The 20,961-nt window shown below is 48.5% G+C and overlaps 1 protein-coding gene across 8 annotated transcripts in view; it reads right to left on the reverse strand.

Moving 5' to 3' along the window:
* The window catches only part of SVOP (SV2 related protein), an 88,027-nt gene that overhangs the window by 1,930 nt on the left and 65,136 nt on the right, over positions 1-20,961 (reverse strand). For 5 of the 8 annotated variants that reach the window (XM_082417498.1, XM_082417495.1, XM_082417500.1 and 2 more), the window contains 6 exons: positions 14,151-14,227; positions 10,751-10,858; positions 7,053-7,164; positions 6,052-6,133; positions 3,117-3,206; positions 56-1,681 (listed from right to left, as the gene is read on the reverse strand). In XM_082417498.1, coding sequence (XP_082273624.1) covers positions 1,475-1,681; positions 3,117-3,206; positions 6,052-6,133; positions 7,053-7,164; positions 10,751-10,858; positions 14,151-14,227 — 676 coding nt within the window. In that variant the 3' untranslated portion in view covers positions 56-1,474. The other 3 variants (XR_014251855.1, XM_082417497.1, XM_082417499.1) reach the window with 3 other exon arrangements.

Raw genomic sequence — 20,961 nt, forward strand, 5'->3', positions numbered from 1 at the left:
ACTGAACCGTCACTAGGATATTGTGACAAACGAACAAACTTCAACCCTTGCAACGTCCATCACCAACATGTTTTAATAAAGGTGAACGTACACATTTGGCTTCCTCGGAATGTTCACTTCAAGCAGATATCTCCCAGCAGACGGTCAGTCTTCTCTGGCCTTTGATGGGATCTGGCATCTTCGTCTCTCCTTCCCTAGGTTCCTGCCTTCGTGACGGGGAAAAGGCTCGTGGAAACCAAATCCTGGAGGTGGATGCTGTCTGCTGAGACACAGCATCAGGCCTTCCTCTGGAGGCCAACCCCCAAATCCAGTTGACCTCCCTTCTCTTTCTTTGAAAATGTACATGTTTCACACATCTGGGCCCTCCCGTTCCTCCCTACCCATGGTATCCATGCCGTGGGGTCCATCGCTGGAACCCCAGGAGCTGCCTCTGTGGAAAGACCAAGCCACCCCTTGACAGCAGGGACGGCAGAGAATCCAGGGAGGAAGGATTCCTGGTCCCCTGGCCCGCACGGGAGCAGGTGGCTGGGGGGAGCATCTTTCTGTTTCTCGGTCCATTTGGCCACCCACTGCGTTCAAACTCCAAAGCACTGAAACCTGACTTAACTGTTTTCTTGCCCCAAGAGTCACCAATCAGCCTGACCAACGAGGGGGCCAGAAAAGAAGACCCCGGCGTGACCTTTGCTCCTTCCAAAGGGGAGGCCCCTGCTTTGGTCGTGGGCTTGGTTCTCACCTCCCTTTTGCCTCCATCCCCAGTTCCTGGGGGTAATAGCTTTCTGAGGCTGTCATCTAGTGCAAGCCCAGCTGTCCCCATGGCCACATTTGGATTCCCTGGAGCCAGGGACAGCAACTCCAAAAGGGGGCCAGGTGGAGGCATGCGACTCAAGTTCAAATGCATGTCCATCGGCCAGAGTCTCCGCTACTCAGCCCTGGGAAGGCAAAGCGAGGGGCCCCTTCCCTGGGAGCATTTCTCAGACCCAAGAAAAAGCTGCTCAGGCCACATCCAGGTCACCTGCAATTTCAAAGAAGAAAGCCTGGGGCCGGGGATGCAGGAGAAACCTAAGAACAGGTCCAGTGGGTGAGTGGCAGGTCTCACAGGGGTCCCGGCCTGGAGCGTATCTGCAAAGATCCTTTGGTTGTTGTTCACCGAGGCTGTGACCGGCTGACTCTGGATGGTGTCCAGCTGGCTACCGGCGTCACCGGGCACTGCTGAGGTGGCACTTTTCCCATGCAGATCCACAGGTTATTAACAAACCTCCACACACACGGAGAACCCTCCAGAGCAAACGCCTCCCCATCCCCGTATGGATCTCGATAAATATGAGCAAACAGTCAAGACACAAAACCTCGTTGGTCCAGGTGGTACCTTTGGGTGAGTTCTTGATGTGGGCAGTGACGATCGGTGCCCCAGCCGGGCTCCAGCAGCTCCCCGCTCTCTACAGCCTCAAAAACCAGCTCAGCCCCCCATCGGTCACTACTCCTGAGAGCCCGAGTTCGACCTAGCGACACCTGTGCCGTGCGTCCCTCGGCCGACCATCTCCTGGCCCCACTCCCGATGGCTAGACTCCTGCAGTCCACGGCCTTTGGTCTCAATGGGCAAAAAGCAGGAGGCCAGGGCAGCCAGGAGGCAGCAGCCACTGTAAACCACCAGCGTCAGGTACACGGACGATTCCAGCATCACCTGGGGGGAGGGAGATGCACGCCAGTGAGAGCATCCCTTCTGACGCACAGGCACCACCAACCATACAGATAATATTGAGAATGCCAGGCCCTCTTGTAAGCCCTCTTTATCACTGGACTCCCATGGAGTCCTCACAGCAGTTTTATCAGGTATGTCCTCCACCCCCATTTTACAGAGGGAAAAACTGAGGCTCAAAGAGGATTAAGCAGCATACCCAAGTTCATACAAAGACTAAGGATGGGGCTGAGATTTGAACCCAGACCCCATCAGGCTCAAGAGTCTATTTATTCTCTCCCAAAGCAGCATGTCTGCTGACTTCCTAGCTTTATGGCCCAGGGCACATCACGCAGTAGAGCTAAACCTCATTTCTTCATCTGCCGAACGGGCAGAAGAGCAGTAGCCATCTCCCAATGAGAAGATGCCTCACTTGACACCATGCAGGCACATGGCAAGCTGTCAACCAGTGCTAGTTAACAGTGACGTACAATGGCCAAACACAACGGTACCGGGACAGAACGACTTGGCTAAAACACATGTTGGAATTCTATTTACATGAAATATCCAGAAGAGGTAAAATTCATCCAGACAGAATGTAGACCGGTGGTTCCCAGCGGCTGGAGGAGGGGGAGCTGGGGAGTGACTGCTTAATGGATACAGAGGTTTATTTTGGGGAGAGGAAAATGTTTTGGAACTAGATAGAGATGGTGGTTGCCCATCATTGTGAATGTGCTACATGCCACTGAATTGTTCACTTTATTTTTAAATTTTATTTATTTATTTGGCTGCGTTGCACAGCTTGCAGGATCTTAGTTCCCCGACCAGGGTTTGAACCTGGGCCCCGGCATTGGAAGCGCGGAGTCCTAACCACTGGACAGCCAAGGAATTCCCCGAATCATTCACCACCAGGGAATTCCCTGAATTAAAATGGTTAATTTTATGTTAGGTGATTTTTACCTCAATTTTTAAAAAGTGATAATAACAGGAAAAAACGAATTGGATATTAAAAAAGCAAAAAGATTCCCAAATAAGCTCCCCCCAAAAGGAGAGAAATGCTTCAAGACACAAAGAGCTGCAAAATTCTGCAACGACACCAAATCATCCAACTCAGAAACCAGGGACTGGGACATTTGTTTCCCACTAAGGCATGGTGGCCTGTTTATTCTCATCCAAATTGTTTTCGGCCAAATCGTCGTTAAGACCTGAGTTTGATTCCCAGCTCCTCTACTTCACAGCTGTGTGACCTTGGACAAGTCCCTTGACCCTTCTGAGCCTCAGTTTTCTCATCTGCAAGCAATACTTCTTCGTAGGATGGGCTGCTGGGATGAGATCAGGTAATGCACGCCAAGGGCAGTGCAGAGGCTCAGGGTACAGTAACAGCCTGCCACGCAATGGCTTTTGTCACGCCCACCCCCTCTGTATTTGGGGTGACACCCACCTGAGCAATGAACGGGGTGATGAGCGCGCCCACCCTTGCCATGCCGCTGCAGGTGCCCAGGCCCAGAGCTCGGGTCGCCGTGGGGTAGACCTGAAACACAGCCGCCAAAGTGGCCGCACTGAGAAAATGCAGGCCCCTCCCTCCTCTCCGCCTCGGGGAATGATGGGAATCCCAACCGCCACCCCACACCCTGCCCCCGGGGGCAGGTGGGCCTGAATTAGGGTCAATCCCTCAGGGGTTGGTGATACCAAGAAGGGGTGGGAGGGCAGGGTGGGGAGTCTCACCCCGAAGGGGACAGGAAACTCAACCGATGAAGAGGGCAAGAGGCCAAGCTGGGGGTGGGAACCTAGGAAGGGGGTCCTCCCTGCCCTGGGTGGTTATATCCAAATGAATAAATGAATAAGTACTAAATTCCTATTTTTTTTTTCTTTCTATCATGGAGAATTTCAAGCACAGACTAAAGTAGAATGGTGTAATCAATCGTCTAGGACCAAGCCTAGAGGACCTCTGTTAGTTTCAATCATACTCTCTCACTTCCTTCCCCTCCTAAATTACACTAAGCCAAATCCTAGAGGTGGTATAATGTCATCCACTAGATATTTCTGTATATGCTGCTTTGAAGACTTTTTCCTCTTAGAAAAAGACTGCAGACATTTCCCATGTCCATATTTGGTCTTCTCCAGTAGCATAATTTTTATTGGCTGCACAGAATTCTATCATTTGGATCAATCATCACCAATTCTTCATTGTTAGGAATAGCCAGCTGGATTAGTTTAAGCCAGGATTCAGCAAACTTTGTCTTAAAGGGCCAGAGAGTAAATAATTTGGGCTCTGTGGACCATCTGGTCTCTGGCAACTACTCAGCTCTGCCCCTGTAACACAAAAGCAGTTGTAGACAACAACAGCACATGAAGGGCTGTGGCGTGTTCCAGTAAAGCTTTATTAATGAACACTGACATTTAAATTTCATATAATTTTCACATGTCAAGAAATATCCTTTTGATTTTGCTTTCAACCGTTTAAAAACATAAAAACCATTCTTAGCTCTTGGGCTATCCAAACACAGGCAGCAGGTTGGATGTGGCCCGCGGGTCGTAGTTTGCTGAGCCCTGGTTATTTGTCCCTGTAGACCTTGGGCCTCCCAGTCCCTGCAGGTCAGGCAGCCTTCTCCTGGTACTCTTCTGGGAGGCTCCAGCAATCAATCCACAAGCCTTTGTTGAGGGGACACTAGGCCAGATGAGAGTCACAGAGTAGGAGACCCAGGCCCTGCCCATAGGGAGTCTTAGTAGGAGTCTCCCTGGGGGACAGGCAAGGTGGCATGACTAAAAATACCAAAGAGGTGCACAGACACTGAGGGCAAAATGAAGTTGGGGGTGGATCCTGGGGGGCTTCCTGGAGGAGGCAGCGTTGGAGCTGGGCCTGGAAGGTGGGGTGGAGGGAGCAGGGCTCAGGATGATGACTCAAAGTGAGGGCTCTGGAGTGCTGTGTAGACCTGAGGGACAATCTAGATGGCTTCTTCCCCTGGCACAGCACTGGTACATACTATCCTCTCCCTCCCTTTGACCCTATCTAAAATAAGATGAGATAAAATAAATACAAAACAAGTAACCCATAATCCCCGAGTGTGGGAAAATGGACACTCTCAGAGGCTGTCGCATAGAGTGTAAGTTCAGGCAACATTTTAGAGGTTGATTTTTTTTTTCAATCTTTCTCAATGTTTGTAATGTGTATTATAGGCTTTAATTCAGAAAGTCTACATCTTATTTATTCTAAAGAAACCACACATGTGCACAAGGATAGGTAAAGCTGTTTACCTTCATACTATAATAGTGAAAAGTTGGAAAATGATTCAAATATCCATTGGTAGGAGAATTGTTACAAAATTATGATTTGCCCATACTATACTGTATAATATAGTATAGTATGTAATATATATGATATAGTATAATAAAGTATATTATATAATATAAAGTATATATATTCTATAACAAAGTATAGTATACAATATTGATATATAGCATATATATTATATAGTATAATAAAGGACTGTACATAATAATATAGTATATAGATTACCATATAGTACTGTACAGAACAGTATAGTATAGCAGCTATTACAAAGAACAAAGCAGGTCCATATGTCCTGTGTTCCTTGTCTTCCATCTTCCCCTCCAGAACCTCTCTCTACCCCTCCCCACCTCATTCTCTGCCCTGGGGGCTGGCCACTGTGGACCACCAAGGGCTCCTAGGCTCTCTGCCTTCCAGTTGGGTTCAGCCAATGGGAAGCCCCAGTGGGAGATGGGCGGGAGGTGGGAGAGAGAGGCCAGGGTATTTATTCTCCTGCTCCTTCCGTTCTAGGTTGCCTAAGGGCACATGTGTCCCTCAACTAAAGGTCACAGCTTTTCTCTGCACAGCTCCCTCCTGGGACCCTGACCACCCCGTCTCCTCACCCCACAGGCCTTAGGTGGTAGCTGTGTCCCCAGCCACCTCCACCTCCTTGTGAGCGCTGGGCGCCGCTCCATCACTTTTTGGTTTCCCTAACCCCTATCCTACACCACTGTAATCTGTCCTTTATTAAACTCATCTCAGTTGCTCAGTTACCCAATTTGATACATGCACTAACATAAATTAGGAAACAATCTGGAAGAATATACACTGAACCATTCAAGAAGGTGGTCTCTAGGAAGGCAGAATGTGAGGCCCTTTAGTTTGGGGGTTTTATACAGTTCTGTAACATTTGGAACTTGTACACTGACCATAAGCTTTTATAAGCAGAAAACAATGACTGAACAAAAGCCTGAAATAATGAAGGCCTTCACAGCCGCCACTCAGACTCAAGGACAAATTTCACTCAGAGGAGCCCAGGCCGGGTGTTTCCGGAAGCAGGGCCCACCGCCCCCTTCCCACCCTGGCTGCTCCCAGGCATTCCTCCTACCTCAGGTGTGTAAACATAAGCTGCTTGGAAGCCTCCAGAAATAAACGCTCTTGCAATGAAGAGTAACAGAGTGAGCATATTTCTAGGAAGAGAAAAAAAAAGCAGATGAGCAAGTATTTTTTCTGACAGTTTCTTTCAGCAAAGTTTTATCTGCCCAGGTAGAATTTACACCCTAGAAACTGGCAAAGCCCACGTCACCCAACACACCATCAGGCAGGCACGCAGACACACGCATCCCAGTGGTCTCTAGGAAGACCTGCTTTTATAAGTTCATCATTCTCTAAAGTTCCAGGCTGAGATGGTGGTGCCCAGGGTGGGGCACAGCTGGGGTGAAGTGATGTAAATAATCCAAAGTCCAGATAGGACCTAGTGGGGGCAGGAATTGAGCCAGGAACCAGCTGAACCAGGGAAAGGAAACTTCTCTTCAGTATTATGAGGATAATCCTGACCCCCAGCCCTCTGTTCTATTGTTCCCATAATGTCTTTGAATATCAGCATTTCCAGATCTAAGTTACATCTCCAGACCTTTCACAGATCTCTCATCTGTGGTTCGGTCTGCGGCCTCTTGGAGATCAACACAGGCCAGTTCCATATTTTGAGGCTCTTGATAGATGGAAAAAATGGAGAAATGCCAAAAGGGGATTATAAAACAAGACCTTGAAATATTGCCATGGAACAAATGAACACTTTTAACCCATATATGAATTAAACAGCTATATGCATGATCTTATTGGGAGATGATGTCAAAAGTCTAAATGTAATGGTGTCGGAGCAAAATTTGGACCAAAGTGCCCTCCTACCCCCACTCCCATCAGAGGCCCCCACTTTGAGCCCAATCTGTTGTCCAGTTATGAAGCAGCCAAGAGCCTCAGGCTTAGTGAGGGGCTGGGGGGGATCCTTCAGGTACCCCAGGGGGTGTAATCCACAGTCTGCAGGCACAAAGACCTGACCACGAGCTGAGAAGTAAGCCTGCTGGCCAGAGATCTGAGTTCACGACCCACCTTCCAACACAGATAAACAGCAGGAGGCTACAGAGGGAGAAGATGACGAAGCACAGGGCCATGGTCTTCTTGCGGCCCAGGCGGTCGATAATCCAGAGAGTCACAAGGACACCTGCAAGGGAGCAGGGGAGCCATGGGAGGCAGCATCTGACGTGAGCCCCAATAACCCCACCTCCTGGTACCACACCCTGTGTAATCCCCTCCTCTTGAGAGTGGGCTGGACCTCATGACTCACTTCTAATGACTAGAATACAGCAGAAGTGATGGGATGTCACTTCTTTTTTTTTTTTTTTTTGAGCCAAAAAATTTTATATTGGGAATTCCCTGGCAGTCCAGTGGTTAGAATTCTGTGCTTTCACTGCTGAGGGCCTGGGTTTGATCCCTGGTTGGCGAACAAAGATCCCACAAGCCACGTGGCATGGCCAAAAAAAAAAAATGTTTTTATATCAATATTTATGACAAAAAGACTTACAACAGTGTAAAAGCAATCACTTAAAATTATACTTTCCATAAATGTCATTAATGTTACTAGATGTTGACAAACTGCTTAAAATGCCTTGAGGGACTTCCCTGGTGGTGCAGTGGTTAAGAATCCGCCCACCAATGCAGGCGACACGGGTTCGAGCCCTGCTCCGGGAAGATCCCACATGCCACGGAGCAACTAAGCCCGTGCGCCACAACTACTGAGCCTGTGCTCTAGAGCCTGCCAGCCACAACTACTGAGCCCATTCGCTGCAACTACTGAAGCCCGCACGCCTAGAGCCCGTGCTCCACAACAACAGAAGCCACCACAACAAGAAGCCTGCACACTGCAACAAAGAGTGGCCCCCGGTCGCCACAACTAGAGAAAGCCCGCGCGCAGCAACAAAGACCCAACACAGCCAAAAAATAAATAAATAAATTTATTAAAAAAGGAAAAAATGCATTGAGTTATATGTCTACTGCAAAGTATATCCGTGAATCTTAGTCAGTGATTAGGATTATAGCTTTTTAAAATCAATTTATGCCAGTCTTAAAGACATATATCCATATGTCACTAGGGAGGTCACTTCTGAGATGAGCTTATGCAAAACTGACTTCTGTCTTGCTGGCACTTGCCCTCTCCCTGGCTCTTCTCATGAACTTGCCTTGATGGAGAAGGCCACCTGGCAAGAAACTGAAGGTGGTCTCTGGCCAACAGGCAGTGGGGAACTGAGCCTGTGGTCCAACCAACCCTGTGGAATTGAATCCTGCCAACAACCACGGGAGTGAGCATGAAGCAGACCCTGCCTCAGCTGAGCTTTCAGATGAGACCACAGACCCTGGGCCAACACCTCCATTGCAGCCTTGTGAGATACGCTGAAGCAGAGGACCCAGGAAAGCCCAGGCTCCTGACCCACAGAAAATGTAATAAATATGTGTTGTGTTAAGCCACTAAATTTTGGAATAATTTGTTACACAGCAGTGGATAACTAATACAGGCACCAGGGGAAGCCTGAATAGTGGCATTCACTGAAACTAGGCAGCAGACACCTGGGCTGGGGGTCAGAAACACGTAGGTTCTAAGACCTCATCTTGCCTCTAACTTGTCATGTGGTCTTAGGTTAGTCCCTCGCCTTCTCTGAACCTCAATCTTCCTTTTTTTTTTTTTTGGCCATGCCCGGCAGCATGTGGGATCTTAGTTCCCCAACGAGGAATCAAACCCATGCCCCCTGCAGTGGAAGCATGGAGTCCTAACCACTGGACCACCAGGGAATTCCCTGAACATCAATTTCTTCATTGGAGAAAATAAATAAAAATAACATTCTCTACCTCAGTAGAGGTGGTATAGCATATTGCTTGATAATAATAATAATAATAATATAATAATAAAATCTGGGCCAAGCAATTTTACATCTATTATCTCGTTCAATCATCAAAACAAACCTCTAAACTATAATGGAAGAGAATAAAGAAAAGAATATAGACATACACACATATATATATGAATAACCAAATCACTTTGCTGTATACTTGAAACTAACAATATTGTAAATCAATTAGACTTTCGTTAAAAAACAAAACCTCTACAAAGCATGCTAATAGCCCATTTCCCACTTTTATTCAGTCAATACATTAAGTACCTACTCTGTGTCAGGAGCTGTTCTAGGAGCTTGGGATGTGTCAGTGAACGAAACAACAAAACAATACATGTAATAATAGGGAAGAAGAATCTGAGTTTCAGAAAGGTAAAATCATAGAAATGGTGAATGCTTGATGTCCCGAAAATGGCAACTGGCAATGCTGGGTTTAACACCAGAGGCTTTAATGTTACCTGCTAAGCTATATGGGAAAGATAGACAATGTAGTATAGGAGTGGACTCTGGGCTCTGGGGTGGGAACACAGGTCTTAGCTCTGCCAGCTGTAGGACACTCAGTGTCTTAGTTGGGTTTTCCCAGAAGCAGACCCCGGGACAAGGGTCCGAGTGCAAGGTGTTTACTTGGGAGGTCATCCAAGGAAGCACCAGTAGGAGAGTGGAGAAGTGAAACGGGGAAGGGACGCAACTAATAAGGGTGCATATCAAGCAAGTTACCACCATGGGAAATTGCTGCTGGATTCCACTGGAGGGCTCTGGGAGTCAGTGCGGAACGTGCACCTTAGAATTCTACCTGATAGGTGAGGAAATTGGGGTATTTATACACTGGTTGAAGGCTGTTCCCAGGTGTTAACTCCCTGGCACCTGCAGCCACCTTTCTTGCTTTTAGACACTGAGGCTTTCAATTCCTCCTGAGATAGCCCTCAGGCACAGAGATGCAGAAACTGGCAGGAACCATTTTTGCTACACCTCTCCAATCCTCAGTTTCTTCAGATGTAAAATGGGAATGATACTACTTCACAAGATTAAATGAGACCATAGCTGTAAAATATTTAGCACAGTGCCTGATATATATACAGTAAGCAATCAGTAAATACCAGATATTATTATTTTTGTAATAATACTATTTTTTTAAAGGAAAAAGATAGATTACCTTTGCTTTATGTGCAGGTTTGGATTTTTAACATCCCACCGATCCTTTCCAGTGTGACTGGTGTTGGGGAACAATTCTCCACGGGTCTCTTGTATGTCTGCACAGCTTGTGAGCAGAGGCACTAGCTGCCCTTTGGTTCCAGGCTAGCATTTCAAGGTTGTTTGTATAGCCAACAGCCTTGGAAGACAGAGATACTGCCTCCTTCTAGAGCAAGGGGAAGGTCTGTTTACTGCCCAATGTAATAAAGATGATGTCTCTCTCCAGGGCAAAGGCTGAGCAGGTTTCCGGCAGCCCATTATAAAAGATTTGGGTTCCCGAAGTGTGAGATGCCTGAGCTGTGTTGCAAATCCATTGCACGTGTAAGATTCGCCTGGACCCGTCCTCATCATCCCCATGGGACTTGGGGGCAAGAGGAGCCAGCACTAACATACTACTCAGGCTACCTGATGTGCCGTGAGTAATAGTCTTTTGTCTCTGACCCAGGGGTCTTGTGTCTTCTGCCCACGTGTGTGTGAAGCTGGGCAGCTTAACTTGTTAGCCTTCAAACAGAGTAAAATGTCAGCCTCTTCACAGTTCTTGACAACTTGTAGCTAAGGGTTGAAAACAAATCCCCAGCTTCCCTTAGAAATGGGATTTGCTTCCAGGCGGCACCAGGTAAAGCCGCATTCCCAGGATGCCCTGCCCCAGCCCACGTGGCACAGGTCCCTCACCTGGGAACTCAGACAGGGTGGTCCACAGCAGGTCCATGTAATCCTCTTCACTCAGGTACTCACAGGCCAGACTGCATTTTGCCTCTACCGCCTTCTTCCGGCTGGAGACTGGGAGGTGGAGAGAGAGAGAGAGAGAGAAAAAGAGCAAGAGGCATGCGCAGTCTTGGGTCGCAGCCTCCTTCCCCCCACGCCTCCTTCCCTGGGTATGATTTGGTTGGGATGCCAGGGAAGGAGCACGGGCTCAGGACTCAGACAGACTCAGGTGTGAATCCCAACCAGCAGTGTTAGAGCTTCATCTCTTTAAGCCCCAGGTTCCTCATAAACCTGGGGCTAATAAACCCTGGGGCAAGGTGGTTGAGACACTGAAAGCAGGCTGTGCATATGAATGTGCTTGGCCCAGAACTGACACATACTAGGTGCTTTTGTGGCAGACAGACTCTAGGGTGGCCCCAACGACCCCCACCTATATTATCTGGCCCCCATTACTTCCTTGATCCCACCTTCTCTCTCCCTTGCTCTGCTCATACTACTCCAGCCACACTGGTCTCCCTGCTGTCCCTTCAATACACAAGGCACTTTCCTGCCTCAGGACCTTTGCACTGGCTGCTCTCGTCCTCCATTGCACTTTATATATCCCCATGACTAATTTCCTCACCTCTTTCAAGTCTTTCTTTAAATCTCACCTTCTCACTGAAGCCATCCTGACCACCCCACTTAAAACTCTGACTTGCCCACGGCCCCTTACTCTGCCCCACACTCCTGACCTCCCTTACCTCACTTTATCTTTTTTCCCCCATATGATTTGTTAGGAAATGGAGTCAAAGACTTTGAAATGGGCAAAATGTCCTGTCTTGTGAACCCTTATAGGTTATCTCGGCTTTCATGATCTTCAAGCTCTTTTACAACTTCACGTTACAGAATACCAGTGCAAATAATTCTTGTCCATAAAAATGCAAGCCGTGTCTGGTGGTGATGCAATTGATTATTGCCTTATGCACACTGCCAATTTTTGCCTCTAAGTGTAAATCCATTTCAGCTTTTCTGATTGCCTATATACATGTGTGTTTTGAATTCTCCTTTGAACCAACTGTAACCTCTTACTGGTGTTAGCAGACAATTCCCCATGGGTCTCTCATGTTCTCTGCCTGTTTTATAAGCAGAGGCACTGACTGCCTTTGTTCTGGACTATCTTTTCAAGGATTTTAGTTTAGCAAACAGCCTTGAAAGATAGAGAGGATCTCCCTTTGGTGCAAAGGGCAGGTTTACTTATGGCCTTTGAAGATAGAGCATCTTTCTGCAGAACAAAGAGCTGGCAGGCTTATCATCTGGTATAAAAGATCTGGGTGCCCTAAGTTCAGGGTTCCTCTCATAACACAATCCACTGCTCCTTCCCTATCACTTTCCCACCCAGGTGTAAGAGTGAGCTTTTAACACAGGGTGGCAAATGGGGTGGCAAATGACCGCCTGCACGCCAAATCTGGTCCCCTGCCTGTTTCTGCCTGGCCAGCAGGCTAAGAATGGTTTTTACATTTTTTAATGATTTTTAAAATCAAAAGAAGAATAACATTTCATGACATAAAAATGATATGAAATTCAAATTTCTGGCTGTAAAAAAGATTTCCTCGGTGGGAATTCCCTGGCGGTCCAGTGGTTAGGACTCCGCGCTCCTCACTCTCACTGCCGAGGGCCTGGGTTCGATCCCCGGTTGGGGAACTAAGATCCCACAAGCCGTGCCACGTGGCCAAAATTTTAAAAAAAGGTTTCCTTGGAACACAAGCAAGGCTTGCTTGCTTACATATTATCCATAGTTGCTTTTCTGCTACAATGGCAGAGCCGTTTGGCCCACAGAGCCTAAAATATTTACTATCTGGCTGTTTATAGAAAAACTCCACCAACCGTTCCTCTATAACATCCCAATGGATCCCCTGCTTTGCTTAAGGAGGTCCACAGTTAGCCGTGAAACCAAGCAGGAGGCTGTGGGACAAACCCTGGGTACGAATCCTTTCCATGTCCCCTGTTTCTTGCTTGTAGGAAATAGGCTTCATTCAAGCCTCCTAGACCTTCCCTGAGTTCCAAAGGGCAGGTTCAAACAGTTGCTAATCAGAGATGGGAGGGGATGCAGAAGAAGAGAAGGAGCTGTCAAGAAACAATAGTGCAGCCTTGGGGCAGAGTCCTGGTTCCTCCTCAAGGAATATACAGAACAATATCTTTGAGTTCTTCTGCAGGAACTGAGGCCCTCACCCAGGTTGAGGATGGTAACTTCAGGCTGAGCACAAGATTCCTGGAACATCACCCAGTTCCCTCACCACCAACCAATCAGAAGAAAGTCACATACCCTGCGGCCCTCCCCCCCACCAAATTCTGCCTCTAAAAACTTCTCCCCCCCCCAAACCATCGGGGAGTTCAGGGTTTTTGAGCACGAGTCACCCGTCCTCCTTGCTCAGCCCTGCCATAAACCTTTCTCTGCTCCAAACTACGACGGTTTCAGTTTGTTTGGCCTCACTGTGTGTCAGGCACAGGAACTTGTGTTCGGCCACAGGGGCAAAGGATTTAGGCTCAGTCAATACCAAACCCCGAATTTATAATTGAACTGCTTCCTCAGGGCAGTTAAGACTCTCCCACACCTCCCAGCGAGATGTGATTCTGCTGTATTATTAAAACTTTATACTAATCAACAAAACTATTAAGTCAGATTATAGAGGCTTCATATGAAAAAGATAATTGGACAAATCCCGCAAACAGGCAAGAATTTGATCCCTTTATCCCCCATCCCGGGTTCAATGCTAGGAATCTAATATTCCCTTAAAGACAGATCGGTTTGAAGTCCAGATATCTGTATATAGACTTTGCTCTTTATTCATTCCTTTTGTCCAGTGCTTCCCACCTCCAGCTCCACAACAGAATCACCTAGGGAGCTTTTCAAACCTACTCCTGCCTGGGCCCTACCCACAAAGCCGCTGATTAAATTGGCCTGGGCATTGTTTAAATGGCACTGACTTTGTTGAAAAGCTCCCCCAGGTGATTCTGTTGTGTGGCCAGGATTGAGCTCCAACCTCATTCTCAGACTTGATGCACACGCAGAGGATGGCTACACAGGGTCACAGCCATAAAACTCAGGGCTGTACTTCACGGACCTCTTTGGGGGACATAAGATGTGATTCTGCTCTAATGTCAGGTCTACCGAGACAAGAAGGTCCAGGTTCCTACAGAGCGTCTTGGAAAGCACAACCCAGCTCTTTCATGCTCAGATTTTGCAGAAACTTTCTCCCTGGAGTTTGTGCGAGGCCAGGCCCTGTGAGGGCAGAACCTGCGCTGGGGGTGTGTGTATGACCTCGTGTGTTGGAAGCGGGGAGGGGCGGGAGGGGACGGTGTGAACTGCTAAAGGGCTGTTGATACTCACTGCTGCAGACATCTCCTGCCTGGAAGAGCTCAGTGGTGAGCAGAACTAATCCATAGTAAGAGAATGCATTGGAAAACCTGCCAGGAAGGAAGCAAGAAAGGTAAGGAAATGATGGGAGAAATGCAGGTCCCCATTCCCTAACCCCTCTGGAAGGACTTGCAGTTTTAGCAGCAAAGACTAGGCTTTGGGCTCAGGCCACACTGGGCCTTTGGGGGGCTTTCCTGGACCGCTTGAGCAGGAAGATGGCGGGTACAAAGCATAATGATGTGATAAAGGGAAGTGATCCTGTGTCCTTTGAAAGATCAAGAACTGAATTCTATCACAGATAAAGCTACTTCCAAGGCTGTTCAGTCAACTGGTAAAAGGAGGGGAAAAAAATGGGGGAACCAAAACTTGGTAGAAAACAGTCATTTTGACAGATGTCAACAGATGTCAGGGCTTCTGGGTTGAGTTGAATAGGGAGGAGGAGGGAGATATATTTAATAATATAGGTAGCCCCTACTTTTTCGAAAGTTTGCTTTACTGCACTTCGCTTTTACGAAAGACCTACGTTAGTACCTGGTTTTGCTCGCCAGAAGAAATCCGAAGAGGATTTTCACTTTTTTTTTTTTTTTTTGGATTTTCGCTTTTACAAAAAAACGGAAAAGCGAAAATAGCATCCAGCGCTTATTTTATAGAGGCAGCACTTGCCCCAAGCAGTGAGAGTAGCGCCACCAAGCTCCTTTCCTGGGAACTACACTCAGCACCTCAGCATCAAGCTGCCATTAGCTTTTTTTTTTTTTTCAATTTATTTTATTGAAGTATAACTGATTTACAACGCTGTGTTAATTTTGGCTGTACAGAAAAGTGATTCAGTTATACCTATATATACATTCTTTTTCAGATTCAAGCTGCCATTAGCTTTGAACTGTGTCTATGAGCATCTGTGCTTTACCTCCATTTATTTTGTTTCTTTTATTAGCAAGACATGTCCTCAGGTAATTACTTCTCTTTATGCCACTTCAGCTTAGGAAAGCTTTCATTGCAACGCTCTACTTTTGAATAGCAGGGGTAAAACTGTATGCAGAACTGGGCTCCAACTTTGCCCCTGCATTCCTGAGAGCTAAATCAACTCACCAAGCATTTATTAAACACCTGCTGTGTGCCCAGTCAAATGTGGAGTCTGCAGACTTCATGAGCATTTCAGATCAGAATGACGCAGTTAACTAATTCCCGACCGTCCTTGGAACCAGAATACTCGAGTCTGTAGGGCCGGAATATTCTCATCCTGTGGTACAGTTATGTAGGAGCTCAGTCACAATCAGAAGCCGATGATTACTTTCCTTGAGTTACAACATGCGCTCGCAAATGTGATTTCTATAGTATTTTATAATTAGTCTCTAATTGCTTAGTATTTAAGTAGTGTCAGCCCAACAGAATCACATGCACTCAAAGATAGATGCTCTCAATTCTGTTTCCCCACCTTTTAAAATATCCTGCCAGCTCCATACTTGTACTGGGCACACAGCAGGTGTTTAATAAAGGCTTGGTGAGTTGATTCAGCTCTCAGGAATGCAGGGGGCAGAGCTGGAGCCCCGTGCTTTGTATTATCAAAGCTTTCCCCTCTTCTTCCCTGCAGTTGACCTCTTTGAGGACACTCCCCTGCTAATTAGCACCTCTGCTCAAAGGTGAATAGGAAAAGTGAGCACTGTTGAAAACAGGACACATAGTCTCCACCGGGCTAATTCTGTGCACTGTTAATGCTGTAGAAATTACAACATTAATGGTAGAAAGAATTGAAAGAAGAGCTGAAATTTGACTAGCTGTGGACTGTAAGGTAATTACTCACTACAAATGCCCTCCAGTCAATGCCAAGGTTGTTATTTAAGAAAAAGTGGAACAAGAACTGAAAGTTCTAAGAATGCCCATGTTGACCAAATCAGTGGTTCCCAAAATACTGGCCTTGTGCTGCTGGTGGTACCCAAGGCAATATGAATGGAGAGGGGGATGGATACAGAAAAAGTATTAAATCTCTTTGTGAAAAAAACAGATTCCTTTACGTTTCCTTTCGATTCTTTAATTGTATCTCAGTCTTACTTACGGGCTAACGAGTCCCTAACACCTCCCCTCTCTCTCTCTCTTTTTTTTTTTTGTAATTTAAGGCAAATTTTAACAGATTTATAAAAGTCGTATATACAAAATACGTTTAAACTAACCCCCGTAGCTATACAACACACTTTTTACACTGCATCATGTACCTCTTAACCTGGAACACAGCATCCGTAAACTGAGGCCTGTTCCCCACTGTCGGTGCCATTATGGGGGCGGGTGTGGAGCTGCAGCGACACCCCAGGGGCGGTGCCAGTGACCTGGCACTTGGCTGTTGCCCTTGAATTTCCTTTCTGAGTGTAGAGACCCCGGAAGAGCTCAGAGCTCCGTTTCTGCAGCCGCCGCCGCCTCTGATCGCCCCTGCGGCCCTGCTCCCTCTGCGGGGTCCCCCACGCGCTACAGGGGCCACAGCACAGCACAGCTGAGGACGTGGCAGAGAGGAGGAGGCCGAGCACACAGCACTGAACTTCCTGGCTGCAGTGGTGTCAACAGAGAATAACATGCCTGCCAATTTTAGCTGCTTCGAATGGAGTGAAGGAAAAGACACTTGGAATGTTTTGCCATTTGTATAACAGGTCAAAAGGTAATGCTTTAAGATCCTAGAGATGGGCAGACTCAGTAGAGATCTATTTTAAATTTCTCGATAAACAGGCTTGTTAGAGAATCTAACAGTTAAGATGATGGGGAGAAAGTTTCACAGGGTGCCCGTGAGCACTCCGGGGCGGGCCTCGCCCCCGGCTTCCACAGACTCCGCAGCGAGAGCTCTGGCCACCTGTTTGCAGGTGAACCTGGAAAAGGTGCCCGGGCTCAACCAGAAAGCTTGGGTGAGGAGGGAAGCCATGGAGAACCAGCTTTGTTAGCCCGACTGTCAGATCAAGGCTGGTTCCACGTTTGTGATCTGAGTTCCAGAGTCTCCTAGGTGACAGTGCTCTCTGCCCACCGTGGGCACCGACCTTTTTTGAGGGCAGCTTGACAGGCGGTGGTGGGGAGACCTCCAGCGTCACCCCGAGGCTGCGGGAGGCTTCCCCAGGGGCCCGGGCACTGAACGGAGCGGGTGGGGCCCCAGGGCAGAGGGTTCACCTGCCCGGACACGTGGCGGCTCCGTGAGATGCCTTAGAGCGCCCAGGCTGCCACGGCGGCACACCGGGCCTGTCACCACTCAGGGTGGGCGCTGCGCATCACAAAACGGGGCCTCCTGGAACCCCATTCTCAGTTCCTTCCCGACTGGAGAAATTCTGAAGTTAGCTGAAAAGCTGAGCCCCTGGACCAGCACCAGGAAGCACCAGAACCCAGAGCTGACGGCCTGTTTCCCACGACTTACAAGGGTCATGCCCTCAGCTGCCCCTACATTGGACTTCCCTCGGCCGGACTCTGGGTCAGCCTCACCAGGTGGGATGCGCGGTCCACGCCTCCCCGGTCACCAGAGCGGTCTGGCTCTGCGACCTGCCGGGAAATTCGGTCCCGCGGGAGACCTCCACCTTGACTGTGAATAGCTGGGGTTATGTTTATTTGGGGGAATTAATCAGCTTCTGAAAGCACAAAATAAAGTGAATTCAGTGTTAATAAAAAGGCGCCTGAGTGACAAGCCTGGAACAGACAGACCAGGACGACTGTGAGCCTGTGCGGCTCAGCCCTGTCTACACTCTGCTGGCTGTGCAATTAGAGTGCCGGCCGCTCGCCCGCCCAGGAGGAAACTCGGGCTGGTCCAGGAACACCCAGTAGCTGCTCTAGTGTTTCACTGTGGTTTGTGTTACACACACACACACATAAGAAAACCACCAGAATAAAAACACTACCTTCATAACCAGATCAGAAGCGGAGAACCCAATTTCCAGGGGGAGCCAGGTGTGCGCTTCTCTGTGAAGCGAGCCAGAGGGCCGCGTTTACGGCAACAGATGCAAAGTCTTCGGGGCCCTGTAATAAGAACCTCACAGTGACGTGCCAAGGTCATTGCTGGATTTGAGGAGGAGGAGGGAGTCACCAGAGGTCAGGATGGGATACAAGAGCAGTTCCCTCCTGTTCTCAGCTACTCCACACCCTAATTACAGGCTTCCGGGGAGGGCCCTGTTGCCTACCAGTACTGTGTTTTGGGGCAGGAATCTCATGGTCTATGTCTGAGTTCCACCCCATTTCCTACCCCTTGTTATACTCAGACGCCAACTCCCAGGAACGTCCATCCTGCCAGGAGGTCTGAGAACTCACTCGGGCCTGGCACCATCCCGCTCCTTCCTGTTGTAACCTGGGGCGGGAGCCTCGTGTAGGATGTTCCCACGCTGAGCAGCGCCCCACTCTCCTAGGGGCTCGCGACCACCGTCAGGGTCAGCAAAACCCCTGCAGGTGTGCGGTCCACACCGAGGAGCCGCTCTGGGTGTGAAGCATCCCGTGTCATCCAGCGAGAGGCAGGCACTGGGGGTGCTTCAGGCAGGTAGCAACCTGTTGTGCTTTGAAGTAAGTTTTCACCTGAAGAGATGCCGACATGGTGTGGAAACCAAAACCACCTATTTCGATATGCCATCCCGAGCACCAGTGGACACCCAGACTCTAAGTTCTAGCGGGTTCTGGAGGGCGAGACCTGGCAGGAGAGCAAGGGCCCATACGAGCAGCCGGGCCTTGCGTGACCCGAAGTCCTCCTCCAGCAGAAGGTAGGAAACAGACACCGACAGTGGGACCGAGGAGGCGGAGTGGCCCTTCCACGCCCCACGGGCTCCACTCCACCCACAGCGAGTCTCACCACTTCCCTGAACTCAGCGCGTACCACGTGCCACCCACCGTTAAGGGCCGTTAACACAGCAAGTGCCGGCGTCTGAGCCGCCTTAACCAAGCAGCTCCTTCCTCTGGGGATCCGCCATCACCTTCTTCAGGGCCCAGGAGGTGCTGCACAAATGCAGTCAGTAAAAGCAGCCCCTGCTCGGGGGGGCTGAGCTCTTAGCCCTCCCAGCTACAGGCCCAGCACCAACCTTGGCACCAGGGCCTGCGCCCGGAACGCCGAGTCCATGAAATGCAGGAATCCCACACACAAGGCCCGCCTCTGCCTAGGGCTGCCAGGCAGACTTTAAAAGGGCTTGTCTTCTTCTTCAAACAGAGCTCCCTAAATTTCCAGGCATCACTGAAGAATGAGGTTGCTGTGCGCATCTGATGTGCCTTATGGAGAAGGTGACGTCAAAAGGCCCGAAAGGACCACCCGACACACAGTCGAAAGCTTAGTGGGAACTTCTGCTCTTCACTTAAACCACAACAGAAAACCCAGCATCACTTTCTTCCTGAGACAGGTTGCAGGTCACAGTGAGGGGAGGATTCGGGGGCCATTACGTTGCAGATCACAATTCCAGCAGCCTGGAGGGAGTCCTCCACGGTCCTCTGCTTCATGGCTCCTGACCCCGGCTGCATAGCAAGCACGCAGGAAACCAAGAGTGCGTCCATGTGATGCCTGTACTGCACGGTCTCTGAGTGGCTCAGCCTGGAGCTTTGCAAAGCCCCTCACGTGATCAGACTGCAGCGCCAGAGCTGAGCATCATGATCTAGTCCAACTTTTACAAATGGAGAAACTGGAACCCAAAGAGCTTGGCCCTCAGCCACGTGGATAATGACGAGTGCACATTTCTCTGGGGTGAAGGTGCGCTTCTGCCTTCCCCACTGTGGGCAGTTTAGGGGCCCACACGTGGACACACACAACGTCTACCCAGGCAGTGGCCACTGGACAATACATATGTGCCTTCTCTACATGAGAATCCTGAGCTCCATGAGCTCTGTCGGCTGGGAATGGTTCACACTTTGCATCAGTGGTTTCTTCGTTTTGTGATGGGGACAGTCACCCCACGGGGTTGCAGAGAAAGAGTTCCCACCCTTCCCTTCCCTTGGGCTTCCTCCAGCCTCCGGTCTCTGGACATGTCCACGTCCATCACCAGGTCCTCTCCTCGGGCTCCCAGGTCTCAGGGCAGCAGGTGTGTCTTTACATGTGTTTGCCGCTGTTCCTTGTCCTGAAGTCGTGTTCCAGAGGCATCCGCTCAGCACAGTGTTGGTGACAGCGCTCCTGTGTCCCATGTGGAAATAAAAACCGTGATCGACAAGTAATGAACCTTCAAGGAACATCAGGGTTTGAGTTACCCAACTGCTCTGAATTTTGGGGACTGAAAAATTAATGTTGGCTTGGCTTCGAATGCTGAGTTGATATTTTCTATTAAGCAAAGGAAAACTAAGGATTTATCTTAATAAACATCCAGAAACTGAAGGTGGTCAGATCATCAAACCAGCCCCTACTGCCAATGCTAAAATGCTGTGCAAAGTGTAAGCGGCGAGCAATTCACCCCGACTGCTCTCATCCTAACGGTGCCTTTACTCACAATACCAAGTTAATGTCTGTTCCCAGGATGCCCAAGTTAGTCAGTCATAACTAGTAATCTCGTTTCAAGATTATTTCCTGATCTTGGAGTTGAAATAAACGGACTCATTTTTATCAAAGAAGTAAAAAAATTGCAAGAATAAGGAGTCTAGAGATCTCTATAATTTACAAAGCTACAACGCAATATCTTTGAAACAATTTCTCTACAAACTGAAGGGTTAAAAAAAATATTTCAGTAAAAAACGGACATGTGTCCTTATGTGAGGAAAATATCTTAGTTTGAGGAAGTTTATTGTTACATTTTTGTAATAATAGATGAGGCACAACTATCTCCTGCTTCTCCAACATCTCAATAAAAAAAAGACAATAATCAAGGGTAACAGT

This window comes from Balaenoptera physalus (genome assembly GCF_965194825.1).
Source record: "Balaenoptera physalus genome assembly, chromosome: 12".
Taxonomy (NCBI): Eukaryota; Metazoa; Chordata; class Mammalia; order Artiodactyla; family Balaenopteridae; genus Balaenoptera; species Balaenoptera physalus.